General features: G+C 44.2%; 1 protein-coding gene across 9 annotated transcripts in view; it reads left to right on the top strand.

Moving 5' to 3' along the window:
* The window catches only part of RFX3 (regulatory factor X3), a 287,161-nt gene extending 278,221 nt beyond the window's left edge, over positions 1-8,940 (top strand). For 8 of the 9 annotated variants that reach the window (XM_039230864.1, XM_039230860.1, XM_039230861.1 and 5 more), the window contains 2 exons: positions 4,937-4,979; positions 8,394-8,666. In XM_039230864.1, the coding sequence (XP_039086795.1) occupies positions 4,937-4,979; positions 8,394-8,632 (282 nt within the window). In that variant the 3' untranslated portion in view covers positions 8,633-8,666. Of the gene's footprint in view, positions 1-4,936; positions 4,980-8,393; positions 8,667-8,863 lie in introns of those variants that run through there. The other variant, XM_039230866.1, reaches the window with a different exon arrangement.
* Positions 8,941-20,967: the final 12,027 nt, after the last annotated feature.

Below are 20,967 nucleotides of genomic sequence, written 5' to 3'. Positions count from 1 at the left end.
GTGTGCCTATGTTGACATCCTAATCCTTTCTCCCCAGGATGGGGCGAACTCTTCCAGCACAGAAGGTGTTCCCACAGGTGAGGTCCTCATCTCTGAACGCTTTCCTTCTGTCCTTGACTCCTCTCCCCCGTCTCTGCTTTGTGGCCACCCCGCCCCCAGGCTCCCGCCCGTTGGCTGTCTTCACCCTGACTTTCTCTGCGTTGTTTCAGTTTCCAGATATTAGTGCACACGCCTTACCTCCCTCCCTGTGAACCGTTGGTGGCTGTTGGGTGTCGCGTGCGGTGGTCTCTTCAGGGCACCTGTGGGCTGCGTCTCCCGAGCCGTGCCGGGTTCCGGTCATGGTGCCCGTGCCTCAGGACAGGGAGTAGACCCACTGACCCGGTGGTGAACCACCTCCTCTGCCGCTTGGCCGCAAATCAGGGTCGCACCCGGACCCTCCCTCAAGGGTCCTGCGTGTGTACTGCCCACTTACACTTGGCAGCCACACCGGTGTCCTCATGAAGTTGTGGTCTCACCCTCCCACCACACTGGATGGTCGGCTCTTATCCAGGAGGGTGTGTGTCATTAGGACCCTTGTCGGGACCTGGAGGAAATGGTTTCTGGGATGGGAGGGTTTTCTTCCTGAAACAACAGATAGGCGTCTTCTGTGCTGTTTCTACTTCCCTGTTTACCTCTCTGCTTGGCGAAGTTTTAATTCCTGTGTACATCAAAGGCCATATGCTTTTTCACCCCAGAGCACATTTTAAATTCCTTAATTTATATTCCTTCCTCCATGTATAGACCATTCTCTCTCTCTCTCTCTCTTTCTCTCTCTCTTTCTCTCCCCCGCCTTTCTCTCCCCCTGCTCCCCCTTTACCCTCTCCTGCTACAACTCAGATTCCTAAACTGAGGGTCAGAATGTCTGGTCCCCTGTCCCCCGCCCCCAGCACATTTCCCACAAATGTTCAACACATCAATTCCTTGTCTTTAAAAGATGTAAGATTAAATCGAAGCTCTCTGCCTTGCCAGGTTCTTTGGTTTTTCTGAGGCTGAAATGAAGAAGCAAATTCATTCATTTGGTGTGTAGTCAGTCTTTCGTACCTATCAGGTGCCGAGGTAGATCCTGGGACACATTTCTGAAGGGGACGAACAAGGCCCCTGCCCTCAGGGCCCCAGCACGAGGTTGGGACGTCAGATGTTAGAAGAGGAAGAAGAGGAAGTGTTGGATGTCGCGGTAGGTGCCTGGGAGGAAGTGACTAAGCCTGACCGGGACGGAGACGCGCAGAAACAGCTGTCGGGGAAGGAAAGGCCGCTCCGAGGGAACCGTCTTGAGGAAGTGATACCTGAGGTCATAATATTTGAAAGAAAGCCTATCATACACGGAGCCATGAAAGCATAAGCTCTCAGATGTCACCGTGAGAAACAGTGGCCCCTCCAGTCCCCTGTGCATCAAGGGAAATGGGAAAGCACCGTCGTTTTCCCAAGGGCTGGAGCTCAGACTCGTCGGTAACCTCTGTGCTTTCTGGCGAACCTCCCTTTAGTTCATCCGGATCCTTCTGTGTCCCCCTTCTCTTCTGTCTCTGGTTTATGCCGGCCTAATCTCGGCGCCTGCCTCTGTCCCGTCTGTGACACCGTCTTCCTTACGCCGCTCTCTGCCTTCTCTGTCGTCACGGTTTGCATCCTTCCGTCCGGCGGCCCTGACCCTGCGGCCTACCCCAAAACCCCCACCGCAGACTTCCCCTGCTGAGATGCCCGTGCTCTACAACCTCACAACTGTCCCGGCTACCTCCCTTCTTTGGCTAAACCCCCCTGTCCTTCATAATATAAGCAGCTTCCGGCACTCATGTCCAGAGAGAGGGGAGTATGTCCGCATCGACTGACCGGAGCTGGCTGGCACGGTGCTTAGCACATAGGAAGCTCCCAGGAAACGTTCCTTGACCGATGAGTGAAAGCACCGATTCCCGAAACCTCAGCCTGTCTCTAGGAGTCCCCTGGCTTTTCCTTAATCGCGTGTGAATTCTTTCCTCACATGTGACATGCATATTAAAAACCTTCTTCTCCTTCTGCTGTATAGGATATCAAAAGCTTACCTCTGTTCACAAGGTTTTTATTTTGAATCTACTCTCTTCATTTGCTGTGCACGTGCAACTTTGTTACTGATGCTATTAGTTTGCACACACCTATTTGCTAAGGACAACAGCAGTTGCTGAAATGTCGGTTGTGGTGGTAATTCAGCATCCTGATTAACCAAATGTATTCATTCAGGTTAAGCAGAAACTTTCGAAGGAAACCCTTTGTATTAAGGAAGCTGCTGTGTTTCCAGTTAAACAGCAACTAAAAGCAGTTTCTTTTGAAGAAAAATTTCAAATGTGTACACAGTTTGGTCTTAGCCACTTTGGGTGATACTATTGATTCCTAATGGCAGTAATAATTTAGGATCAGACAACTTTGAGATTTTTCTAAAACAAATGGAATAGTTACATTTTTTAATTTTTTTATTTTTTAAATATAGTTTATTGTCAAGTTAGCTAGCATAGTGTATACAGTGTGTGCTTGGCTTTGGGACTAGATTCCCATGATTCATCGCTTCCATACAACACCCAGTGCTCATCCCAACAAGGGCCCTTCTCGATGCCCATCGCCATATTCCCCTCTCCTCCACCCTCCTCATCAATCATCAGTTTGTCCTTTGCATTTGCAAGTTTTTTATGGTTTGCCTCCCTCTCTGTTTGAAACTATTTTTCCCCCTTCCCTTCCCTCACGGTCTTTTATTAAGTTTCTCAACTTCCACATATGGATGAAAACAGATGATATCTGTCTTTCTCTGACTGACTTATCTCAGCATAATACCTTCCATTTCCATCCACATGTTGCAAATGGTGGGATTTCATTCTTTCTCATTGCCAGGCAGTATTCCATTGTATCTATAAACCACATCTTCTTTATCCATTCATCCCTTGATGGACATTTGGGCTCTGTCCATAATTTGACTGTTGTTGCTAGTGCTGCTATAAACTTTGGGATGCATGTGCCCTTAGGAATATTCACATTTTAGAGGTTATAGAGGTATGCTTAAGACTCATCACTGCAACAGGTTTCCAGAATTGGATCTTAAGTGTTATTAAGTATTCATACATCAAAGATATATAAACCTTACCGTGTTGCAGCAACTAGAAATAACATAGAAAGGATCCTTCCACTTTGGGCATTCTGGTTTTAGTTCTAAAATATTTAAGTACTACCAAAAATAGATTAAGAGGCCCATTGACTTTGTTGTTGTTGCTCATATTCTTTAGTTCAGGACGTTTTACATAATTTAAACTGTGATTTTTATGTAGACTCTACCACAAGGTTCTGACCCATGTGCTCCGGAACAACTCTCAAACGACAGTTTGGTGTTTATCATTTTCTATTTGTTGCCCGACGGGATGTAACCATAAAGTAACGGGATAGTTTTCCCAAAGAAACATTCTAGGAGTTACGGATCTAGGAGGCCCTTGTCCCCTTCAAAGCAGGCACTAGGAAGGCTGCACATTTGTTCCAGTAATGCGGCCGGGCTTAACGTGTTGTGGAATGCCTCTTCTTAAAGTGTCTCTGCACCGCTAAGAAATAACAGAGTAAAATGACATATTATTTTGAATATCCTGAATTGTGACAGAGGTGAATTTGCTTTTTAGTGAGTAGTCAGAAATCATGCCAGGACCTGTAGCAATCAGTACAATTTGGAGTGCTTTTGCAGTCAAAATTGGATGCAAGATAACAAAATGGGCTTTCTTGAACAATACATAAACTGACTCTTGAAATTGATTGTGAAAGAGGAATTCCAGACCCTCGGACCTCGGAATAAGTGTGTAAGCTCCCACGGTAGCTACTCTGAAGGACAATATGTGTGTAGGCTAAGGGGGGAAAATGTATGTGTGTGTTTGCAAAATAAGATCAGTTTTATTACTTTATAGACATACCTTGTAGATGAAAAAAATACTCCTATCATGGAACTCTTTATAAGCAAACTTCTGAATGTAAGTAGAATTTCTGTCTCACCCTTTCTAAGCCTCTTGAGAAATCTGAACTTCTAATAATGACTTACTCTGAATCTTCAGCTTGTAAAAAAGTAATTGTTTACCATTTAAAATGTGGATGCTCTGGGGTTCACTTCACCTTTGTCTTATTAACTTTATTATCTCTGCTATTCATTGGGGTTTTTTTTTGTTTTTTGGGGTTTTTTGGTTGTTTTTGTTTGTGTTTTTAGTGTATCCATCTTTGTTCACTCTGAGACCCCCCAAATGTATTTCTTCATGGTAAAAATATCATTAAGCTTTTAAACCAACCCAGAGAATAAAATCTAAGCTGAAGGTTATTAATCGTTCCATATTGTCTTAAGCTCTTTCTTGTTGCATTGGTTGGTAACAGATTCCTTTCTTTTTAAAAATGGGACCCTGGTATCAAACATCAAACACCTTCTTACAAGAAGAGCATTCTCAAAGATTTTTTAAAAATGAACACTAACTTTGGGGTTCTCATTATGTTTTTTATCTCTGTTATTGGAATCTTTAAAGAAGGAGTGTAGCCAAGCAGCCAGACCAAGTTGCTGTCATGTGGCGTCCCTGGGGAACGTTTGGACCGCCCATGGGGATGGAGCAGATTTGCCCTGCCTTACCAAATTTCCGAATGTATCCCACCACATCCATCATCTCCCAGCCAGCCAGGCCCCTATTTCTTCACTGCTGAGTTGAATAAAGGCAGTGTCATCCTTTGCAAAGAGGCCAAGACAGCTGAACAGTTTAAACTGTTCAGATCCGACAAGTTTGATTGGAGAATTAGGTGGCCCGTGTAGTTAGAGATCAAAACCGGTCACTGGTTTACAGTTCGAAAAAGTCCTACTGGGGTGTTTTCGCCGCAGAGTATTATTTTATGCTACCTGGTAATAACTGTTGCCCAAATGATTATTGTTTTGCAGTTTGGTGATTTAAACGCTGTATCCCCTGGAAATCTGGATAAAGGTAAGAAGTGAAAATCATGTACATTTTTAAGGACTTTTTTTGACTAAGAAATTCTCACAGAGGAAAATGTGGTGGATGTGGAAACGACACATATAACCCTAGATGAATATGAGAGCTATGTCTTTTGGAATCCTCAGTGTTTCTCCATTTCTATGCCTTCTTTATGTCAGAGATATTAAATGGCAGGATTGAATGTAAATGCAGTTACAAACTCTTCTTGACTTTGGCCTGCTGTCCAGTACAGGTAGCAAGAAATTATTTCTGACCGTTGCCAGAGTCCCGGAGAAAAGTGATAAAATTTTATTCAAGGCCTACTCGGCAGGAGAAAAGATTCCTCAGCCTGCCCCTTCTCACCATTTCATATTTTGCATTGGAAAAAACAAGTCAGAGAGAGCGTTGAAGTTGACTGTAAAAAGCAAGCTCAATACTGGGACAGAGGAAAGGGCTCAGAGGCATACTCTTTAGATTGTAAAACCACCTTCGCTACTCAACAGACAGCACTGCATCCCAGCTATGCATTCCTGAAGACATTTGGCACCAACAAAGCCATATAGTAAAAAGGAATAGAGCTCAGGGGAAATGAGGTTGGGATAGACAGAGAGCATGCAAGCAAATACAGTCCTAATGAAAACACCAGCTCAGGGGCGCCTGGGGAGCTCAGTTGGTTAAACCTCCGACTCTTGATCTCAGCTCAGGTCATGATCTCACGGTTGGGGAGTTCGAGCCCTTCCTCGGGCTCTGTGCCAGTGGTGCGGAACCTGCTTGGGAACGTGTCCCTCCTTCCCCCTACCCCTCCCCAACTTGTATACATACTTGCTCTGTCTCTCTCTCTCAAAAAAAAAAAAACTTAGTTTAAAATTTTAAATGTTTAATGAATAAGCACAGCAGAAAACATAGTCCTTTCTTCAAAACAACAAAAACAGAAAGTTACGGTATCCTGAGGTTTCAAGGAATTGAGTTCTGGAGTCAAGGACAAAAGGCACAGATGGGGGAATCCTGCACAAGTAGTCCTTCCAGGACAGAGCCAGAGCTAGTGGGGAAACTGAGGCAAGAGGCGGGGCTTGGGGAACCCACGGGTGAAGGGCAGCACTATTCTCTGGAGCGCCTGGCACCAGGTCATCTGTGGTCAGCCTCTGGGCCACCTCCGGGCTGGAGAACACCAGTGCCCTGGGGAGTCCCAGGGAAGCAGCGATCAGCCTCTCTCACCAACCGCGCACGCGCTCCTTCCTCTTTTAGTAAGGTGTGCGAGAGCCAAGCAGGGAAAGGAGGAAACCGTACCCCCAAAACATTGCTGCTGCCAACATGCACCCTCTAGGAGGAGCCCAGTGACAGAAAGTGAAGCAGTGATGATACTAATTTGTAATTTCAGACCAGGAGAGGTAGGAGGTGAAACCCATGCCCGACCTGACGCACCCCTGCGATGCCCTTGAGCCAGGTCTTGTGACCCTGGCGCGAGCGTTTCATCCCTGGGGCAGAAGCGTGGGCAGTGTTGCTCCTTGGCCACTAAGTGGCCGCCAGTCTTCTCTGTCAAGCGCTGGCCCGAGACACAGTCCTCACTGAACTCCAGTAGCGCCCGATTTGAGCTTCCGGGTACCAAACCTCCATAACCTGCAGGGTGTTTCTAGGAAATGTCCGAGTCATTCTAAGAGTAGAGATTGTCTACGGAATCGCATTCGTTTGGCCTCAGAGCTGGAGACAGGCCTTGCTGTTTGCGGGTGCCCCGAAGCCGTCCCCGGGAACCGCACGGCCGCCACGTGGGCCCGGAGAGAGATGGCCTTGGAGACTTAGGTGTGTTCAGGCCATCATCCCAGCGCCGCTTCCATCCAGGACGTGGTAGGTGGACGGCCTTCCTCCACCTTCTTTGCTGCTCTGCCAGCTCGAAACGACTTTTTTCCTTTCAGTGCCACCTCTTTTATTGTCTTGTCGCTGTTTCTCAGGCACAGAAAAGTTGGTGGAGAGGGAGCCGAGAAGCAGTGTGATTGACCCTCACCTTGGGGTGACCCTGGTGATCCCATCCACCCTGAGGCCCCGTGCTGCTTCTTGGGATATGGCCACCCTGGCGTAAGTCGCGGCCTGGGTTTCGAATGTGAAATCTTCTAGTGTTTTTGTGGCCTTTTCCCACATATTTTCTTTCTTCCCCCCCAATCATAAAAGTAATTCTAGCTCTGTGTGAAATTTTGAAACAATGCAGGGATGTACGAACTATAAAAAGTGAATCTTCATGGTCACAACCCTGAACGACCAGTAAGAATGGCGTGTGAGGATCCTTGGAGATATTTTTTTGTTTGTTTATATATAAGCAAATACTAAACCAAAACCCAGATGTGGCGTACAAACGTGTTTCGATGCTACCCTCTCTTCAGGAAGCAAACGTCTACCAGACATATCCCTTTCCCTGCAGCCCGCTAGCCCTTTAAAGGTGCTTGTTCTGACACATTCTGTTATTATCAAATTCATTTTCCAGAGGCACAAAGGGAGCAGGATAATATAGATGGTGCCTCTTCTAAGAGCACTTCTGTGTTTCCCTCTTAATAATGCGTTACATCCTCTCCAGTCAGTAAATCTAATCTCAACCATTTTATATATATATAATTATATATATAAATATACATATATTTATATTTATTTAGAGAGAGAGAGAGAGAGAAAACGAGACTGCATTATGCGGGCCAGGGAGGGGCAGAGAGGGAAAGAGGGAGAATCCCAAACAGGCTCCATGCCCGATGCGGGGCTTGATCTCACAACCGTGAGATCACAATCTGAGCCAAAACCAAGAGTTGGACATTCAACTGACTGAGCCACCCATGAGCCCCAGTCATTATATTTTTTGTAACATATGTTGGCCCATTTAGTATTGTGACGCACAACATTCATGGGCACCAGAAAGTGTGTACAGTGGCCCCTGCTTATACATGCTGTAGTTACTTTGCAAATCAGCAGAGGTCTTACCTACATTAACATGCAGCACAGATGAAATTTACATCTAGTATAGATTTCGAAGGAGACTTAAAGTGTTCTTTCTTCCCTCCTTTTTTTTAGTTAGCATTTCTCAGCTCGATATATTCCCCCATCGCCCCCATAGTGTACCAAAGTGACGAGGGTGACCCAGAGTAGGCCAGCTACTTAACAGAAAGACTTCAGGGGATCCCAGAGGTTAATTTAAGAGAGCTCTTAAAGGCACCAACCACAAACCAGCCAAAAGTGAATTACTTTTGCCGGGTTTGAAAGAACGGTGGAGGCACTAACAGAGCGTGGATACAAATGAAATCCGCGATGAAAACCTACAAGCTCTGTACCCTGAGAATCGGCCACCGGTTTGCTTTCCCAGCATGCCGCGGAAGCATTTCTGAAGCAGGTGTTGACGGCCGTTTTCTGGTTTGTCTTCCGGTAACGGTCTCGGTGTCCTTTGTGCAGATGAAGGCAGCGAAGTGGAAAGCGAAATGGATGAAGAACTAGATGACTCTTCGGAACCCCAAGCCAAAAGAGAGAAAACCGAGCTGAACCAGGCATTTCAAGTGGGTTGTATGCAGCCTGTTCTCGAGAGCGGCGTGCAGCCCAGTCTCCTGAATCCAATTCACAGCGAGCACATCGTCACAAGTAGTCAGACTATCAGACAGTGCAGCGCCACCGGAAACACGTACACTGCGGTCTAGAGAATATTAAAGCGTGTTTTTCCAGCTAACATTACCCCTGTTGATATATTGGGCTTAAGGTGAAATTTTAATAAGCCTGAAGGTCGACTGTTGTCAAATTCTATCTGTGCTGAACATTACCTTTTTGGAGTTGTGAAATGGAATGGATGTATGTATTTTGCCAGGTCTTTTTTTTTTTAACGTAAAAAAAGAAATCATTTGCCTCTTAATAATAAGTTTTTTTTTCTTTAGTTTCAGGTGTCAAGAAGGATTTTTACCACACTTAATGCCAATATGTTTGTTTTCTGATAATTAAAAAGTAATTTACATTTTTTGTAGCTTAAAATATTTTATTGTTGATTGTTAGTCTTGGTGTATGATTTCATGTGTAAGTTTTTAATTAGATGCACTTCTGTGAAATATCAAAAGAAATGAATTTCTTTGATTTACACTGGAGGCAATGCCCATTTGGCAGCAGATGCATCGAATTTGCTTTTGAAAGGTGCTTTTCATTGGACAGAACCACTAGACGCGATTTCGATAACACTTTGGTGTTGGAGAGAGAGTACAGAGCGTTTTTATCCCTAGTGCTAGAGGATTGGGAAGGTCATCTGTTTTTCTCCGGAGGAAACAAAAAAAATGGAGCTAGTGCATTTATCTGTTCAGAGTAAATGACAGGACTGCAAGAGATTATGCTAATATGTACATAATTTGTGTACATAATTATTAAACCCTATTAACGCAAGCTTCCGTTAAACATTGAATTTTAACCGTTATTTGCATACCAATTCCTCTGTTTAAAGACTACTGATTCCGTATTTGGGACCACTGCACAGGCACATTCTGCTGTCGAGTGGGGCTGTTATAGTTACTGAAGCTGAAAAAGAAAAAATGACTTGACTTTTGTTTTGTTTTGTTTTGTTTGTTTTTTAAGTGTACATACTACTTAATGCTGAGCTGGACATACAGGAAACCATTCCATTTGGATGACTTTCTTTTATTCCAGGTCTTTTTCCTAATAGTAGTTCACTCTGCTGCTATTATAAAAGAAAATTTATAGAACGCAAGGAATGTAGCAACCTGCATATCGTTATTTCCTTCAAAAATATTTCCTGGTTTCTAAAGTGTGTGGATTTTAAATTTTGAACCGAACCTGAGGGCAGTGTAGCTGGCTTACCACACTGTTGCTTATCCCCGTTTCCGTAGGATTTGGATAGGTGGCTGGATGGGCCAGTGCCATTGAAGAATGTACATCAGGGATCATTGTACCTCGGCTATTACATGGTGCCTTAAAACAGAACTGAAGTTAAGGTTTTAGTAAGGCTTATTTTGTTCATGTGAATTCCTCCGCAATCCATTTGACAAGGTGTGCCTGTCCCTTTCTGAGTCCCGAAGTGAGGACAGGTTACGTGCTCTTCAAAGGAAATGTAGGGCGAACAAAGCGAAGCAGAAAGACAGAACTCAGTTCCCCTCTCGGAGTGCCAGCGGATATACTTTTTGTTCATAGAGCTGACTATGACTTTGATGACCCATCAGATTGCTTAAGGGCGTGGAACAGCGGACTAGTTTTTCACTACCAACTTGTCACGTACCATCACCTATGTCTTAGGCCGTTTTTATCTAGTTCTCATGTAAGAAAGTTGACAAAATAGTCAGGAACTTATCGAAGTGCATCTTGTCAGTCTAAGTGTTTGTGTCTGCGTCTTGGTGTCTGTGTGTCCACAGCACCCACTCGTGCCCGTGGGCGGGAGTCAGCTGCAAAGTCAGGTGAGGTCCTAGACAGGACACGCCCCCCTCGATCCCCCTGTTAATTGACATGAAAAGCCAAGGTTCTTTTAAACACTCGAGTTATTAACAACAACAACAACAACAGGCACATACATTCATTTTAATTGTTTTTAAAAAGCTAATCAGCAAAAATAATACATAAACACGTAAAGCCAAAAAAAAAAAAAAAAAGGCAAGCACAACACGATTTACAGATTGTTAATGAGGCCCCTGTTAAACTCAAGATATTTATCTTTCCAGTTTTATTGGGGTGGGGGCGCGGATTTGAAAGAAGAGGGTGAGCCAATCTGTAAAGTTAAAAATACCAAATGGCTTCTCGGGCTGCGAGGTGTACTTTCCCTCCAGTTGCCTGACTGCCTCACACTATTCACATAAGGAAGATCAACAGAGTTTCTTAAGTAAACTTTAAATGTTTTAGATGTAATTTTTTAAATGGACTCAACTTTTGTATGCCTCAGCTCACTCATATGTTTGAAAAGTCCTCACGAGCATCCGACCATCACCTCACCCAAATATCATTCAGATGACCATCCCTCTCATTTATCTCCCCAAAAGAGGTGATGGATTTACACCACCGCACGCACAAAAAGGCAAACACACAGAACACCTTCACCGTGAAGAGCCTGCACGCCTATCTCATTGTGCATTAGGGACCGTTTACAGGTGGGATTAGTTAGAACCACAAGAAGAAAAAGCCCCCCTTCATTTCAACTCTCCTTTCTGAGATGCTTCTTCGCTTTCCTCTCCCCGTCCACCAGCCCTAGGCCTGTGTTCCATCTGTATCAGACCAAACGTATTTGCTGCTTTCATCTTGTTTATTGAACGATTTTAAATGTATTTATTATCACTGTTTAATGTTGGGTGTATTTGTATCATTAGAGGAATCTGATCACAATGGGCAAATTTAGATTGATGAAAGGTAGGGATTGGGGACCCTCCAGGATTCAACATTTCTTCCAGTTGTTCATGGTTTGAATGAATGATTCTTACATTTCAGCTTGACTAACTAAAAACGTTCTGATCTCCTTTTTGAACACGGGAGCAGTCATCTGTGACCAGGGCCGATAGTTCTGAGCAACAGACAAAAGAGCATCTTCATTCTTTTCTAGTTCTGATGATCTGTCGTCCACAGTAAGACGGCACACACCCACCGTCGGACACAGACATCGCAACCAACCCTGAATTGGCATTGTGAGGTACATTAGAACATTCAGACCTCGTAATCTGTGCATTTGTGGATTATCGGAACAATCCCAAGTATTGCTTTTATTTGACATTTCACTTTTTTTTCATTCATTGAAACTGTGACTTTTCTACGTAATATTGACACTAATACTCTCAGACTAGATTTATTGACAAGTGACAAGTCTACACTGTAATGACTTCTTCACATTTCTTGACGTTGTAATCTAACCACTAGTCTTGGAAACTGTCTACACAGACCAAGTGCTACACTTCCAGCGAGGAAAACGTAAGGAAGGCATGTTGGCTATTTTTAAGTTCTAGAAAAGATACTTCCGTATAAGAGGATTGCGTCTCATGGGTATGGTTTGATCTTCACTTATACGCTTTGAGAATCATACCTGGAAGGTTTGCGTTCACGAAGCCAGTGAACAATGGGGTGAAATAGGGGAACCATCTCCTCGGAACACAGGGCCCAATTTTAAAATTTTTCTTTGGATATCAAACGGCTGGTCACTTTTTCAGGATTCTCATCCAGACCATGTTTGGACTGACTACTTTAAGTCTTACTGCCTTTTCAGAAATCTGCTTTCCTTTTTGTGCTTTTTCTTGTACTGTATAGGATGGTTCACGCACCTCTCTTTAGATGGTGTACTTTAAAAAACAAAAGTAAATTTTAGAAAATGGTGTTAACACTGCATACCCAAAATTAGTAGTGTGCCACGCTGGCTGCCTTTGGTTTGTAGTGGATGAGTAAAAATGAGCATGTTTCTTGCGGAATACGCTGTCAAATTCCTCTGGGAATGACTGCGGTTTCGTTACTGTAATCATGAACCTTTTTACGTGAATGCACTCTCGTGAAGTGCTAACCGTGATGCATTTTCAAATTTGAAAGAATTCCTCGGACGATATATTTGAAATGCCTAAAATGATGCTGTGCTTGAGACAGTAGCGTAAAAGGGAAAAAAGAAAAATGCATGTCACTGTGATGTTGGCCTTCCCCGGGTGGACACAAGCAGAAAGTAAACAACTTTGGCAAGTCACCTTCCTGTACAAGTTGAGGCAGTAGTTCAACACAGCAAATTGACCTTTGTTACAAGCTTCTCTCCCCCCAAATTCCTGGTGAGGAAGCCACTCTCAAAAAATCGAAATCAGAACTGACGCTCTCTGAATCACAGCAGGCCATGGGGGAGGGAGAGGGCTTGACGTGCAGTGCTATGAAAATTGGACTTGTCACTCGATCAGATCAACCTCCATGTATATGGTTAGAACAAATCAATGAATGGAATCCTAGTATTTCTGCAAGTTTGGTGATTTAAAAAAAAAAAAAACTGGAATAGAAGCATTAACTCAGTGCTTAGTTCTAGTATTAGAGAACCCCTTTGATGTAATGCCTTGTATTAACCCTTTGAGCATTGTAAGATATACAATGGGGGACAAAAGCCTTTCAGATCATTTATTTAGAGTTAGACCGGTAAAATATACTCTATATCCAAATGTCTAATTATGCTGTTTTTTTAAAGGGGGGTGGGGTGGGGGAGGAAGAGAAAGTGTTTCCATGCTGAACACTTGCATTTTATATACAGCTCTTAATTTTCTTCTTCAAGAGGGCTTGATATATTTATTCCCAAATATTCACTGCCATCTAAGTAAGTGTACTGTTTACAGAAAAAATAAATCAACTTTTCTAGCATCACATCACAACTCTAGGAAAGGAGAACAGGTACATGGGCCCGTAGACCTATGTCGTGACTGATCTCTGCACATTGAAAGTACCTAGATTGCCTTTAAAAGGTATGATGAAGAAAGGGTTACATTTCTTTTCTTTTTTCTTTTTCCCCAAAACAAAACAAAAAGATCTCGTTAATTTAGCTTTAGAAAGTACAGTTGTGAAGCGAAGCCTTAGGAAGAAATGAGTTCCAGTGGATGAAGCGAAGCTGAACTCTTTGGGGGCAGGTAAGCTCTTTGGAGTTAGATCTCTCATAAAATAGCGTTTGGGAACTTCATACAGGGCATGATCTTAATCTGTGCTCCAAACCTTTTAACACTTTGTCAGAAACGTAGACATAGATAGAATGGAGAGCAAAGCACTTGATTTTCAGCTCATCTGTCCGGAAATGCCGTGGCGACTGCCTCTGAGATCTGTAAATGCCAGTCCGCCTATACAGTTGCCGACTTCGTTCAAGGGGCACTCTGCGTGCACTTGTCCCCTTTTGTCACCTGCGTGACGGAGCCCGAGAGCAGTGTCGTCTGCAGATGTGCATGGGCCGCCCTCGCCGGGCGCACCTCAGAGTGGTACCTATTCCGATGTCTGGTCAAGGGACATCCATAGCTTAGTGCAAGTTTACCGTAAACATTGCTTTTTTTAGACGGTGTAGGAAGTCAAACCATGCAAATTACTCATGTGTTAACATGCAATACTCAAAGGGTTTTAATTTAACTCTCTTCTTTTGAATTCTTCATGATGATTTTACTGTAAATGCTTCTCAGTTTGCATGCTCTGATCATTGCTGCTAGTGATTTTATGTGCCAGTAGACCTGAGTTTAGTTTACCAATTTTACTTAAATAGTAAAAGCCACTTACAAAGTGACTGCCTAGGATTTTTCTTTTCTTTCGTTTGGAGTAATTGGTAATACGTCTTGATTTTCAAAAATGTGTTTTGTCTCTTCTTTTGATTTGGTTCTTGGTATTTGATTCTTTTCCCCCCTCCTTCTTTCCTTTGTTTTTTTAAATAAATTATGATGTTGGGATTGGAAGCCCTGAGTAATGAAATCTTTGGTAAGAATTGTTACGTAGTTCGATAATGAGGACAGCAAATCTTTGTTAGAAGAATTTTGATTCCGGGGGAGGAAGGAAAAACTAAAAACTCCCATTGACTGTTGATAACCGAGTAAATTTTTCCTTCAATGAATTAATAGTTTTGAACGAATGATTGCCTTGTTTTAACCTGCTAAACGCAATTTTAAAAGACCCAATAAAGGAGGTATTGAATTTTATTCGTTTGAAAAGCATCTTTTGTACCAAAGCAAATTTTTTTCTCTCCTCATCTCCATCATCAATTGGGACCCTATGGTGGTGACCGATGCGTTGGTTACGGAAACTTTAAGTGAGTGCCTTGAGAAAACTTGGAAATTTGTGCCTGGGGTGGTAAACTCTTAATTAGGTTAATTGTAGTGCTTACCAATCAGTAATTCTACTATCACTCAGGGCTTTCGTACCTTCTAGGTAAAACTTCTTTCATTGTGTTTTTTTTAAAATACTGTATTTTTTTTTAAGTGCCATCATTTAAATTTCACTTAGTAAGTGGCAGATTACATTATTCAGTCCCACAAGCACAGAAACATAGTAACACTAGGAGATATTTGAACATTTATTTTACACTCGACTGAATATATTATGTAAATGAGGTAAGCAACTTTTGTAGAGATTGTTTGTGTGACATAATGTAATGTTCTTTTCCAGCTTTTGGACTACAGGTGAATAAACTTTTTAATTATTTAAAAACATCTTTACCGAATAACATGTGATGGTTTTTTGTACAATGTATTTGATTTTGTAAATACGTATTTCCTGATGTGATTTTTGTGAGAAATGCTAAATCTTTTAGTATATCATGTCCTCTCAGAATTGGCAGGAGCTAAATACTAGTTTGTGGGCGATTTGTATTGTGGACTGTACAATAACTGGGGAACTTTTATAATTATAAAAATATATATTAACTTTTAGTGTGTTGTTTAAACAAATGACTGGAACATACTAAAGATATTAGTAGGATTTTTCTGAATATTTCAGACTTGAACTCAGGCTAGCTTTCTTGTGTTTTTCAAAACAAAATGGTGTCTTGTCTTTTAAAATCAATAAATTTGTTTCCTTGTTACAAATACATTTGAAATGCCTTGATTTTTCCTCCCCCCTTCGCCCCTCCCCCCCACCGCTCCCCCCCCCACCCCCGGAAATCATTGCCAGGAAGCTTGCCTGCCTCATGTAGAGGGTAGCCTCTGTGTCTCTGTCACTGACTAGCTTAGAAACAAAAATAAGTTGTTTTCCATTTTTGTGTCAATTGAAATTAGCAATATTTACACATGAACAGCACAAAAAGAGAAAACAGAATTATAAGCCCAGCAGGGTACAAATCTTACCCTCAAAGCAAATTAGTGATTGAGTGCTATTTAATTTCAGAAGCCGTCAACATTTCCATTGTAAGTCCAGATTTTTGGATGTTCGTAATGTGTTTGTTTTATGTCACTTCACATTGATATTTGGCACTCACGTTCCTTGCTTAGATTGAAATAGCTTATTAAAATTCATTTTAATACACTTAAAAAGATGCCCTGCCCCAATTTTTTTCTTCTTTGAATTGCACAGTTACATCCAGAAAAATGTACTCTTTGGAGTGTACGTCACTGTGAGTTTTGACAGGCAGGCGGGTAACCACCAGCACAATCAAGTTGAAAACACTTCTTTTTCCTTTGCGAACATTTTTTTTTAACCAGAGGGTGTGTGTGTGTGTGTGTGTGTGTGTGTGTGTGTGTGTGTGTAGGGCCTCCTGGAATATGAACTAGCTGATTTGGTTTGATTTCTTTTTTTTAAAGATAGAAATGCAAGGGGCGCCTGAGGGGCTCAGTCAATTGAGCACCTGAGTCTTGAATTTGGCTCTCAAGTCATGATCCCAGTGTCCTAAGATCTAGCTCAGCATGAAGCCTGCTTAAGATTCCCCCTCTGCCCCTCCCTCTCTCTCTCCCTAAAAAACAAAAAACAAAAAAAATGCAAGACAGAAAGCAACCTTTGGGAACCCAGCATGATGCTTTCAAGTCATAGTACAAAGTTACTTCTAAAAAAAAATATATATTGACATCTTAGCGCAGAGAAGCACCAAAATCATTCTGATACAGACATTTAATCCAGCAACATAGGAATGAACCAAATGACATTCCTTAATAAACAAATGAAAGGCAGACAGAATTGTAGCCCGTGCAAGAGACAATACTATGCTAGGAAGAAAATGAATCCAACCCATTTGGGCTTTTTTGTGTTGCATAAACACTTGTGAAATATTTGGAACTTTCTACTAAAAATAAGAGTTCCCAGTTTCTAGGCTTATTTTTGTATTTGGTTTCTCTTAAAAATCTGAAGTCTTTCAAATATATCCTGTAATTACTGCATTTACTTTGGTTACAAAATTCTTCCCACCGGAGGTCCTTAATAGTACTTCCTTCTCTTTTGGAAGTTGGACATTTCAAGACTTGAACTCACGCTGAGAAATGTCACTGGTTTTCATTAATGGATTCAATTCAACCCACCCAATAGTTCCCTCCCATTATGGACTAAAAGTAATGCGTGTAGAAACTTGCCATTCATCAGCTCCCTGAAGCACAGGTTCTTTTTCATGGAACGCCATATTGAATGACATGGCTGCCACATTGTGGAGGATAATATATTTGAAATCAGGGCCAGGAGGAGGACGCTCTGGTTCTGGTCTGCTTCTCTCTGAAGCAACATGTGGACCAGGAAGAGGAGTCTGCTTCCCATTCCAGGGACTGAATGTCAGATTCCTTAGACTGAGGGACCTTAGACATAGTAGCTTCCCAATCCAGATGAGACCTGTTTTTCATTGCGTATTGCTGGCCCTAAGATTGAAAAGTATCCCTTGTGTGCCTGGGGAGATGGGAAGTTGTGTTCAAGTTGTCTGAACACAAATATATTTGTAATTAGCGCAAATAGTAGTGCACTATTACTGCAATTAAAAGGAAAAGGTTGTCAAACAGGTTTTTTGTTTTTTTTTTTTTTTTTTAAAGAGAACAGATCTGTATACTGTGTACAGGAAAAAGGGCTCCAAGAGATCGCAAGCAAAAAGATAGGGAAAGAACGAAAATGGAAACACCATGAAATAATTAGTAATACATCTGATAAGATGGGAAGGATCTGTACACTAAAAACTACAAAACATCGCTCAGGGGAATTAAAGACTTACGTAAATGAGAGATACGCTGTGTTCATGAAGCACAGGACCCAATTTTGCCGAGATGTTAATTCTCCCAATTTAATCTATAGAGTCAGCACAATCTAATCAGAATCCCAGCAAGCTTCTAATAGACCATGACAAGCTGATTTTATAATTCATACGGGAATGCAAAGGATGGAGGATAGTTAAAACAGCTGGGAAAAAGAGCCAAGTTGGAGAACTACCTATTCCTGAATTCAAGGCTCTTATACACTATGCTAATCAAGATAGTGTGGTATTGGACTTGAAATGCACCGTATCACATAGATCAATGGAAAAGAATATAGAGCGTGGAAATGGACCCATGCACTTATGATCCACTGGTTTTTGACAAATGTACAAAGGCAATTTGATGGAGAATCTCTTGAGCAGATACCCATATGATAAATATTCATAGATAGATATAGATATAGATGAAGTTTGATCACACCATACGCCAAAATGAACTCAAAAGGATCACAAAGGATCACAAACCTAAAGTTAAAACCTAAAACTATAAACCTTTTAGAAGGAGACGGCCCGAAACTCTTTGATATCTTGGGTCACGCAGGGCTATCCTCGCCATGACTACAAGGATGACGCATAAAAAAATCAAACATAAATTAGCCTTTATCAAACGTAAATTTTCCGCTCTTCAAAAGATGCAGCTAGGAGAGTGAAAAAAATAATTCCTATGTTGGGGAAGAGGTTTTCCTCGGGTCTGTCATTTTTCTGCACGGGTTTTGAACGAACACATTAACCACTTTTGCTCCGACTATTTTTTTAAAAGATATATTTAGCAAAAAGCGAGAAGGGCTTCCTCCGGGGCAGAGGGCACCTCCTGCGTTGGGGTTTCTCAGGTGCGACACAAACCCACCGTGCGCGCAGCACCTGCCTGGGTCTTTCCACGTCGCTCCCGGCTCCTGGGGGCGGAGGGCTGCGAGCTAATGAAACCTGCAAACACGAAGCTCGGAAATTCCCCTCTCCCCGCGCCCGGAGCCTCGTGTGTCCTGCTGGCATCTCTGAAATCCCGGAAGGCTCGCAGGTTACTTTGCCTGCAGGATAAAATATCAGCCCCCTCACTGCCCTGGACACACAGGCGCGGGAGGAGAGATTTACAAATCATCTATCTGATAAAGGACTTGTATCCAAACGACATGAAGAGCTCTCAAAACTCAAGGTGTTGGGGCGCCTGGGTGGCTCAGTCTGTTGTGCGTCCGACTTCGGCTCAGGTCATGATCTCACGGTTCATGGGTTCGAGCCCCACGCCGGGCTCCCTGCTGACAGCTCAGGGCCTGGAGCCTGCTTCGGATCCTGTGTCTCCCTCTCTCTCTGCCCCTCCCCTGCTCACGCTGTCTCTATCTCAGAAATAAATAGAACATTAAAAAAAACCAACTCAAGGTGTTGAACGTGTGTGTATAGCACTAGCCACTTTGAATGCAAAATACATGTTGGGAAGAATACTTCATGTCCGTCTGCCTTTAGGATTCCAAACTTCACGACTTCAGGGGCCTCCCTCTCTTCAGTGTCCTGCTGTGCCCTGGGGGCGGGGGCTGTTTAAAAGCGTTCTCCCCCGGTTACAGTCCTGCGGGCCTCCTGAGCCGACGCCCTGCCGGCCACCAGATCCGTGGCACGTGGAGGTGGCCTGGTGGCAACCGTAAGATTCAGGGTGGCTCCCTTCTGGGGGACACCGGGGTGTGTTTCAGTCCGCCGTCGCGCGCAGTGCCCTGGGGGGGCGGATCCCACGGACCCGGGGGTGCAAGCCCCTCCCGGCCTGGCACCGGCCGCGTGGCAAGCCCCTCCCGCGGAGGGGGAGGCGGCGGGAGGGCGGGAAGACGGCACATCCGGCGGGAGGGCGGCGCGACATGCGGCGGAATCAAAGATGGCGCCCTCCGGTCCGGTCCACGCAGGCGCAGTGAGGCCGCTGGCTCGGGATGTGCGCGTGCAACACGACGCGGCTGCGCAGGCCGCCGCGCGGCCGTCCCCCGGGAGCCCTTCTCGCGTGCAGCCCGGAAAGGACGGGCGGCCGCGCGCCGAGCCCCGGGCGGGTGAGTCCACGCGTCGGTCAGTGAGGAGCGGGGCTCGAACCCAGGGGGTTCCGAGTGTTTTAGGTATGGGGGGGCTCGTGAGAGTCGGCGTGACCCCGTGGCCCCTCGGGGAGAAGTGCTGGGTTTCCGGGTCCGACCTGGTGCCCCTCTCTGAGCCAGGGGTGAGGCTCATGGCGAGGCCGTGTCCCGGCCTCCCCTCCCCGCTCCGGCGTGGCGTCCCCCTCCGTTGGCGGAGCTGTAGGAGTTGCCTAGCCCGCCTTGAGGGCCTTTTTCTTTCTGAGGAAGCTTCCAGAAGGAGCTAGAGGCCCCCTGTGTCTGTGGAGGGGGGAGTTCGGGATCTTCCGAGCTGCCATCTTGAACCTGAGCCCCGGAGAACTCTGAGCCTGGATCACAGCACAACCCCCGTGAGCTCGGCGCTTTGCACGTGGTTCAGGCCACACGTCCTGTTGCGTTAAATAAGAAACCAGTAGCCTCAAGGTTGTACCTAATGATGATACTCTTTAAGGTGGGTATTAGTTCTGCTCTTACAAATAATTCTTACAATGCACCTTGAACATGTGCATTTATTTTCTTTCCCATACGCATATATTCTCTGCACACATTTCTAGAAGCCAAGTTTGGGGGCCGATGCATTGCAAAATGCGTTTTGAACACCTTGCTAAACTCAACTGTGAATGCTTAAACCAGCTTTAAACCAGCTTAAAATTCCGTTAGTAGCTCTGAATCCAAGCACTAGAAGCCGATTAACTGGCGGGGGTTGCGGGGAGGGAAGGCCGTAAAAGGGACGCAGCCAGGCCCAGTCCGAGGACCCAGAGGGGCCTCCCCGGAATCAGCCTGGAGGGTCCTTAGCTTCATGCAGAATGGAAATCGAACACGAGCCAGCAGGAGGGGAAAGCAGAGTTTATGGAAAGTACAGAAAGAGAAACAGAGCATCCGGAGGATTCGCAAAGGAAAAAAGAGGGACCTGTCTTTATTTCGGGTCTGGGATTTTTTTTTTCCCTGACAGGTGCGGTCTGGCATCCAGGAACCGGTCAGAAGAGGAACAAGGTCCAGGTGGCCATCATAAGTCACTTACTCCCTGAAACCAGGGATCTCGGGGTGGAGATGTCCAGCACCTGTGGTCGGGAATACACGTGTGATCACTGGCCCTGGTCCTTCATTAGATGTTATCCGTTTTAGAGAAATCATTCTTCCTTGTCCCGTACAAGGAAGTGACACACTGTCTGCATTCTGAGGCACCCGTGGAGTGGGGCACGGCGCAAGTCCTAGCAAGAATGGAAGCTGGGTAAGAAACAAAGGAAAAAACAGTTTTTTCTCTTACGGGGTCCCTTTGGTTCCCTGTCTCAAAAGCAACTTA

Source organism: Hyaena hyaena, unplaced genomic scaffold (genome assembly GCF_003009895.1).
Source record: "Hyaena hyaena isolate Hyena2069 unplaced genomic scaffold, ASM300989v1 scaffold_51, whole genome shotgun sequence".
NCBI lineage: Eukaryota > Metazoa > Chordata > Mammalia > Carnivora > Hyaenidae > Hyaena > Hyaena hyaena.
This window is presented reverse-complemented; position numbering and strand designations above follow the sequence as displayed.